General features: G+C 28.0%; 1 protein-coding gene across 1 annotated transcript; it reads left to right on the top strand.

Moving 5' to 3' along the window:
• The first annotated feature begins 4,039 nt into the window (after positions 1–4,039).
• LOC108779367 (myoneurin-like) lies at positions 4,040–4,578 on the top strand. The gene is made up of 2 exons (XM_018546766.1): positions 4,040–4,355; positions 4,436–4,578. Exons 1-2 carry the CDS (start codon positions 4,040–4,042, stop codon positions 4,576–4,578), a joined length of 459 nt encoding a protein of 152 aa, XP_018402268.1.
• The last annotated feature ends 5,143 nt before the right edge of the window (positions 4,579–9,721 follow it).

The following is a 9,721-nucleotide window of genomic DNA, read 5'->3' on the forward strand; positions in this document are numbered from 1 at the left end:
AAAATTTAGTTAATACAAATGTTCCTAACATTAAAAAGTTTAAGCTGATCGAAAGGTCTATGATAATTCTAAGTACTCGTGCAAATGTATTTAAGATATAATATATACAGGGTAGTCCGTTATTGATGTTACAATTGAAAGGATAATTCTAAATGGAAAAATATAAAATAGAATCACATATATAAACATAAAGTAGAATTTTTTAATATAAAATTCTGTTTTAAATTTGAATAATTTGTAATTATAATTTGCTGTATAAATTATAATAGACAATTAAATGAATAATTAGTACTTATAATTATTAAAATAATTTTGCAAGTTATCTTCGTGTCCATTCATAAAACGCTAACATTTCGTGAACATTGTACAGTATCAAGCTATTTTTTACCTTGATGAAGTGAACTGCAATGTACTCGAAACATAGGCATTCTAAGAATGGATTTGGACACGATGATAAACCATGAAACGCATCATTTTTATAGTAATTATTTTATAAATATTAATAATTATATGATTTATATAAATGTTTGAGAAAAACATACGGGTCGTCTGAATAGTTTGAGCCTCAACATGAAATTGATATTATTCATCAAAACTGTTTTGATACTATAATCGTATGTACTTACACACGGCGTCACTAATGCCTAGCTATTTGAATATGTAGGAGTATCGAAGCATGTTCAAGACGCGCGTTCCTTTCACAGATAACACACAGTCTCACTTTAGTGATCGCCATAGCAAAAATTTACGAATTGCTGTCCGAATTGATTGAACACCCATCATATTTATCGGATCTGATCCTCAGTAATTTTTTCCTATTTTCTAGGCTTAATTTTGGTTGGAAGGACAAAGATTTTCATCGAATGAGGAGATCATCGCAAAATAGATATCCGTAAGATACCTATTTTGCAAAGCAAGACGCCAACTATTATTTGAATGAGTTAAAAAGGTGGAAGATCGCTGGAAAAAGTGTATTGACTTAAGGGAGGATTCTGAAGCTTGATTTTTAGGCTATTTTCATGAATTTTTTCCGAAAAATTTGTAAGGTATATTCAAATCAGGGTTTTTTGTACATATTAGTATATTTCAATCTTTCAGAATTTTTTTATTGTTATATTTCAAAAAATAAGCTCTATATAATAGTTTTTGTCGGATCGTGAAAAAAATAAGGCGCCTCACGGTAATGATTACGGCTATTCTGTTCGTTTGAAACAAAAAAATACCAAAGAGATTCTTAAAGCATATGAGTTTGACTATTGTTTGACCCAAGATGAAAAAAATATTAGACAGAAAAAAATGGCTTCATTTTGAAAATTACTTTCCGATTTTTTCGAATTTTTTTCATCTTTAAAATGCTGTAAAATAAATAAAAATAAACATTTAGACTTTATTGTGGTTCAGACGAGAACTATGATATATGGGGCTAAAGATGTGCGCAAAATTTGGTCGCGATTGGTCAAATAGATTTTGAGAATCATGGTCACCAATTAAGAAAATGCTGTTTCAAGAAAAATGCAATTAAAGTTTTTTAACTGCTTACGTAGAAATAACACTCGAATAATGTTACAATCAATCTGCTATTCCAGAATCATAAAGGGCACCTTTTTCCTTTTCGTACATATCCACATGTCCATTTTACTGCGTAAAAGTATACGAAATACATATTTGACATACGAAGAACTTGCTTGCGTTCACTCGTATCAGGCATTACATCTCTGTAACCTTTGCAAATTCGCAAAATCCTTTTACGTACTTATTCTACAACCCAAATACTTGCGAAAAATGCAATACAAACATTGATTTTTTTTACCCTTTAGATCAGAATACCTCTTAACAGGAGACTATGTTGAAATTTGAATTTGATTGAAAAAAATATTTATTTCTACGTTAGGCTCCAAATTTTTCAGACGACCCTCGTATAACTTTTTGACATATTTTACTTCACATAGAATTATTCTTTTCCTATTTACATCTGTAAATAACGAAGAATACAATGTAATATACAGCGTGTGTATGTTAGTATATTTTTCATATGCTAGTGATATCTAATAATAGTAATGCGATGCAATATAATGCAAAAATTTAATAGATAAAAATATTTTAAAATTTCATAAATCAAAACCAAATTTTTAATTGTAAATAAAGCATGAGAATAGTAGACATGTGACAATATTGTATTAAATGTATTGTATTAATTTTATAAAAAAAACTGACGTTTAAGGAATGATATAGAATCAATTAAATGTATCTGGAGACACGGTAGTGTTTCGGCGCTAAGCCAGGCGCGCCCGACACTGCCGTGGCTACTTTACGCGAATCTGAGAATTTCGTATAATATATACATGTGTGTGTGTGTGTGTGCGTGCGTTCGTGCGTGCGTGTGTACAAATAAATACATGTGTGTAGGTGTTATAAAAGAATATATATATATATTATATGTGCATATAGATATGACATGTGATATTTAAAAATAGATCTTCCTTCATTAGGTACTATTAAGTAACTCATAAAAAGAGAGAGAGGGAAGAAGAAAGAGTGTATGTGTGGGGGGAGTGTATGTGAAAGAAAAAAAAATAAGTATAATATATTACATGTAAAATAAAAAAAAACATTCCTATGTGTATGTATAAAATATTTTGTAAATGAAAAATGATTAAAGAAAACAAAAGTCTGTAGCTTATTTTTGTTAAAGAATCAATGTGCTTCAAAAATTTTGTACAATAAGTATATCATTATGTTTAGTTTTTATAATAAAATAATAAAAAATCGCTGTTTTATTCAAATAATCTTTTATTATAATAACTGCATTCTATTCAACAAGAAGTTTACCCTTCTCCATGAGAGGTGATATAGTAAGCAAAGTATGGACGTGTCTAGAAGTATCATGTACGTAAGTACGACACGCTTGGATCAGTGCTTAGAAAATCGAACGGGTAAAATAATTTCAACATCTCCACTTTGCTTGCTGTGTCTTTTATGCACGAAGCACGAAGGGAGGTAACTATCTCTTTAAACAAAATATAGGTTTATTTTACCTATACTTTTTATTTTATACTATTTTACCTACGTTCCATTTAACGTTTACAACGCTCATGGAATCATTTAATCTTTTTTAACGAATTTGATCTTTTATACTTATTTCATTTTTGTGTTGATTATTAAATATTAAACAAGAATAAATGTCAAATGGAACGCATATTTGTAATTAAAAAAATAGCAATAACGAACTTCCAACGTATCTGTAGAAACTTTTGTAGAAACTAATATTAATGACTGCGGAAAAAATGTATAATAAAAAATACGTAGATGTTATAATTAAAACATACAATCATAATTTTTAAAAATTATAAATAAACACTAACCTGTGTAATTACATTTTCAGACGAGATAAATAATAAAGAAAAAGTAGGACAAGAGTATCTTAGCTGTGCGTGATCATGGGTTCAAAAGGAAATAAACAAAGAAACTTGTATTCCGATATGACATTTTTTACGATATATTTTTGCAATAAGGGTTGCGTGATTTGTACAATTATCTACATAATTATATCGATCAACAACTTTCGAAGTTCGGAATATAAAGTTTAGTCTCCATCGTGTATACATATATATATATATATATTATATATATATAAAAAATTGTTTCTAAAATCGATTGTTTGTTTCTAAAATCAATTGTTTGTATCTTAAATGCGTTCAGGAAGTATACGAGAAAAAGTTTATACTTATTCCAGTCGTTCAAGTTTGTTCGAGTAGGTCGACCGCTCGCATTGCGATATTGGGCTTTCTTTTGTAATTTCTTTTACAATTTAAATTATAAAATTGATTATTACCGCCCAAACATTTATATACATAATATATATGTATATGTACATCACGTTTACGAATCTCTGGTCACAAAGAATTGGAAAGGACAAAAATAAGATCTCGGAAGGAAGACAAAAAAATACGGACTAAGAAAAAATCTGCGATCACAAAGAATATCACCTCTTACAAGTGCGACATTATTTTTTTTTTAAAGGAATTTGCATTAACTGAACATGGATATGACAACAATATTAGATGCAGAACGCAGAACATCCGAAAGGCTTCTGCATTTTATTCGCATGATTCAGTGCAAGAATATCTGCCCCATATGTAATCTTCAATTTTTTACAAAAACGGATTTGAATCAACATGTAAATGAAAACCATGCCAGGACGTTTTTCACCTGCGATTGCTGCAACGTAATCTGCGCTACTTGGCTAAGATATCTGCAACATAATAATTATGTTCACAGGCACATAGTATTTTGTCCTTATTGCTATAAAGCGCATACGAATTATTGGAGACTGAAATTGCATTGGAGAATGCACGGTAAGAAAATATATTGTTATCCGGCAACTACGACAAACAATTTTTCGAATCAAACATATAATAAATTTGTTTACATACAGAGCCATTCGAGTGCGAATTATGTTACAACACGTTTAAAACACTATCAAATTTAAGGGATCATCACCTCTCGCTGCATCATGAAGTGTCATTCGATTTACCGTATCTTCCACCACAACGAGCTCCAATACAAAGAGAAGAATAAATTACAAAGAATAAGTATAATATACGAAGGGCATTTATATATATAATTTTAACAATATTTTCTTCAATTAAATATTAAAAATGCCTAATTTTGATAATATTTAAGACGCTTATTTACGTATATAGCTCAAACAAATAAATTATGTCTTAATATTTCGATATTTGCACCTTTCTACACGATTAGAGCGATTGTAAATTTGCTAGATTTATCTAGCATTAGCATTCGAAGAAGCAAAGTTTACATATAAACAGAACTTGTTTATTGTTAAATGTCTATATATATGAAAAATATTTAGACGAGATATAAGAAAAAAAATGTATACATTTGTCGGTCAAATTTAACATCACAAAATTTCTCGAGCCTTCATACGTTCTGCGATATTGTGCTTATGGACTTTCTAAATTTGCAATCTATTGTAAAATTATTGTATATTGTATCAGATTTTACATATCAACTCGTATACAAAGACTTTAGAAGAAATAATCTGTCGTAAAAAAATTCGAGAAATGAAAAATCGAAAATCTTCCAAAATAAAACTACTCGTTAACGACGTCTTATCTGCAAAAGAAATTTGTATTGAATCATCGTTGCCATTATGGGTGCTCTCTTATCAAATAATAGAGAAAAAAGAGATTTCAAGCTTCTGCGTTCTGTCCTTATGATTCGATCCCGGAACGTCTGCTGCAAATGTAACACTCATTTTGACATAAAGAAGAATTTGGACAAACACATGGAAAGAGTCCATGCTGGAACATCTTACACGTGTGATTCTTGCGATTTAATCAGCTGGACTTGGTCCATGTTCCAACAACATATTTATGCATGTCACAACGATGTAATATTTTGTCCTTATTGTTATAAAGCGCATGACAATTATTCGAATTTAGTTACGCACTGGAAAACGCATGGTAAGAAGAAATATTTTTGCCTATACAAACTATTTTTATGGATTGAATATCTATACTACATAAAGAATTTGCAATTTTTGTACGTTTTCAGAACCGTTCGAGTGCAATATATGTAATAATACATTTATTACTCAAAAAAGTTTGAGGAAACATCGTTTTGCATTACATTAGAACGTATCATTTCGACGAATGTTTCTCCGACATCATAAAAAGACAAATCAAAAAGGCGTAAATGCATGAGAGAAACGCTTACTTTGATTTCCGTTTGTGTTAATTGCATTCAGAAATGTATTTATAGATATTTTAAGATGACTTTTTATACAAGAAGAAAGTATAAAATACATTTAAAATATATGTTTTATAGATATTGAACTGCGTGTTCTGATTCGTAATGACTTAGCATAAATTAATAGCCTAATTGACAATAGTTTAAAAAATATAACGTTTGTTTTCTTTGACTCTAATAGATCCTATACAATGTTAGAAATGTTCTTAAATTTCATTAATATTTAATACACACCTTTAAAAATTTTATGAAAATTAATGTATTTATACGTTACACAATTTAAATTTAATTTCATGACATTATATTAAATTATTGAATGTATTTGTAACACTAAAAAGTATATTTGTATACATATACATAAAATTTAATGTATTTTTTATGAAATTTTATGAAATTTCATGTACTTTTCTTGAAATTTTATGAAATTTAATATTTCACATGTTTATTATATTTAAATAACTACTGTATAATAACTCAATTTTTAGTTAAATCAATTATTACTTTTAATTTTGTGCATAATCACGAGCTTTATTTACATGTAGAGGAAGCATTTTTAACAGATAGCACTAAGTTCTAATATGCTAAATTTAAAGAAAACCTACTTTCATATGTACATAAAAATTTGTAAATAAAGATTGATTGTAAAGTTCACAGGTCTGACATTAATCCTTTTAAAGATAAATGAACTTCAAATACCTTTCAAAACTCATAAGTGTCTTATCTAATTAAAAATATTTATATCCTCTCTTTTTCGGTAATTAATAATCGAAATGTAGCTTAGTTACAAATTAATAATGAATTTTTAATATGTTTGTTATACAACTAGCATCAACAAGTGCGAAAAACTTATACACCGTGTTTAAAAAATCTTTATATGTATCCATATATATATATATATATATATATATATGTAAATTCTATAAATAATAATAAAACATTTGCGTATAAAGTAATAATTATATTTTAAAGTAAAAATTATATTTCTAAAAGGAAACTTGATGACTGTGCATTTTTGATTGAAAAAAATCAAAGTTAGGTTTATAGTGCTAAGTTAAAAAGTAAAAAAATAAATTAATTTTATAACTATATTTAATTATACATTTTAGACTTAATTTTCTAACTTATAATATAATTAAATTTTATCGGTAACTAATAATAATTAATTTTTACTCTTACAGCACCAAAAGATTACAGAAACATTGCATAAATCTTGCATTGAAACATTGTAATATAATATGTAACGTACATGCATACGCTTTAATCATATAAAATCAACAACTCTGAATTAGTTTTTAAATGATTAAAGTTAATACTGATGAAGATAATACTGATAGCGATTTCGCAAAGATATATGAACAAGGATTTTATCTTTCATTTTAATGTATTAATTTTTCAGCGTTATTATTATGATAATTTTTAGTCTTTATAGGAAAAACATATATATATATATATATATATATACTTAAAAAAAATATAAAAATAGAACGACTTTTAACATTTACGTAAAAACTCATATAATTTCACATTACACAACATAACATGAACGAATCTGTACTTTTAAATAATGATCTATATATACATATATATACTATTTTTAAAAAAGCTTCGATATCTAGAGAACAATTTTTGCTAGTTTGTTTCCTTTAATCAGAATAATTTAGAAGTTTACGTCTGGGTCACTAACAATCCGTGTATGAACTATGTACTTTTTTATAGAATAACAAAATTTTTATTTTTTTATATCCAACTAATTTTTGTTTCTATTGTTTAAATATTTTGCGAATTATAAAAAAAGAATTTAATGAGTTTGTTCGTATTGTTTAAAATTTTGTCATTTAAAATAGGATAAATATATATTCAGACGTTGAAGAGAGAAAAATATTAGTAATATTATAAAAAATTATGAACATTTTTTTAAACAAATTTTAAGTTCTTTTTAATACAACAGCAATAATAAAATGTGTACATATATTCGTGTATATTTAAAAAAAAAAACAATATTTTCAGATTATTAAATAACTAAACTTTTTGGACAGCTGTCTGAATTATTTCTTTTGTAGTCTGGAATTACAGTAGTATTCATTATATATTTTGTAATTTGAAATCAACTTTAAAATATCGAAACATATTTTTCCATTAAACATTTTTATTTCAGAGTTTTACAATTTTATGTGTAAAAGTGCATTTTTCTTATTTTACTGACTATAATTAATTATAACATTTATGTACAATTTTTTTTTATGAATACATACACACCACTTTACAAATAAATACTTTTTAAAGACATCAAAATACATAAGAATTACTTAACAACTTTTACTTGTAAAAGTGAGATAAAATTATAATATATTTAATAATATCTGCAAGAAAATTTACACTTTTGAATCATTGTCTGAATAAGCCCTTATCGTTTCTCATAGTTTTTTAATGGTAATTTATTCAAGATTTAACAAGTAACAAACTTTTAATAAAACTGTACATTGTTACTAATACGTGTCAAAAATTTGTATATATTTCGAAAGTTTGCATAGAAGACGTTATAGTTGGAACAACCTTGCACGCGCACGTAATACATCGAAAACTATTTATAAATGAATCCGCCATCGTATTATTGCTCGAAATAAGTTACCCAACATGCGACGTCCACACTTCTGATGACGTTTGCGTACATGGTGTCCAGAAAAAAATGTGTTTTAGTGTTACATTTAAATAAATTTATATTCTTACCCTAAATTTCTTTAATTTAAAAGTTTTTGCAAAACTTTTTAAAGACATTGATTATTGTAACCAGCTTTATTTTTTGATAAGCTTGTCTCAGATTATCTTTTATTAAAAATTTTCGCCGAAATATATTTTTTAAAAATTAACATTTTATGTGCAAAAATATTTTACCTAAATGGTGTGAATAATAATAATTAGATAAATTTATAAAATTCTCATTAAGCAAAAGCCATGTGCGGACTCGATTAGAAAACAAACTCTCACTGTTATATTGTTTATTGTTTCTTCCTTTTGTTTCCTTATTTTCCTCCACGCAAAGGAACCGAGATGAGAACAACGCGCACGCTCTTCACGCAAAAATAAAATAAACGGGACGTCAAAGAGGCGGACTGTAAAATATATCTGTGGGGTCCCACGCAATTTGGCGACGACGGAGACAGCGGAAAACGGTCAGCTCTATCGTCTTCATGATCAAAACTCGACGCGAGATTTTCCTACATAGTGACAAAAGTGTGGTTTAAGTGGACGTATCGCATGAAATCTCATCAAAGATTCAGCATTCATTCAATAATCTTGTTATCAAAATAATGTGACTACTGTATTGGTGATCAATTTAATTAACAGAAGTAGATCGTTTTCGACATATGATTGAAACTTTCGTGCAAATAAGATACGGAGAAATATATCTTGTATATTACAAGATTTTGTTGATTTAATGAATTTAGAATTTAATCATGCTTTTACGATTTATGTTTTATGCACTTATTTGAGCTAGAAATGCACGAATGTGATTTGGTTGGGTTTGTATAAAAAAAAATCTAGGTCGAGCTTCCGTATTTTGAAGCTGTTCAATATGCACGATTGTACGAGAAGAAGAATTTAATCTAACAGATACAACACGATAAAAGATGATAGGAGAAATCTATCAGTAATACATTTGAACAGATTTCTACAAAGAACTCCTCGCGAGAATGCAGCGAGTTCTCAGTTTTCAAATGACTCGGAATATTGGCGAGTCCAGTGAATATGTGACGAAACGATTATGTTTTTCGTTTCTCTTCTCGGTTGGTTTTTTGTGTCTTCTATGCGGTTTTCTGCTGGGCCGCTTTGCCGTTGAAAGATCGTTGGAGGCCCAGGCACAAAAGATACGAAGTGAATTGGCCGGAAATGGTCTCCGAAGCACAGAGTACCTTCAGCAAGTAATGCTCCAAGAATTGGAAAGAGCGCC

Source organism: Cyphomyrmex costatus, unplaced genomic scaffold (genome assembly GCF_001594065.2).
Source record: "Cyphomyrmex costatus isolate MS0001 unplaced genomic scaffold, Ccosl1.0 scaffold59, whole genome shotgun sequence".
Lineage (NCBI taxonomy): Eukaryota > Metazoa > Arthropoda > Insecta > Hymenoptera > Formicidae > Cyphomyrmex > Cyphomyrmex costatus.

Coding starts and splice junctions, on each gene's coding strand:
- LOC108779367 (XM_018546766.1), top strand. CDS start 4,040: ATGGATATGACAACAATATTAGATGCAGAACGCAGAACATCCGAAAGG. Junction 4,356..4,435: donor ATTGCATTGGAGAATGCACG/GTAAGAAAATAT, acceptor GTTTACATACAG/AGCCATTCGAGTGCGAATTA.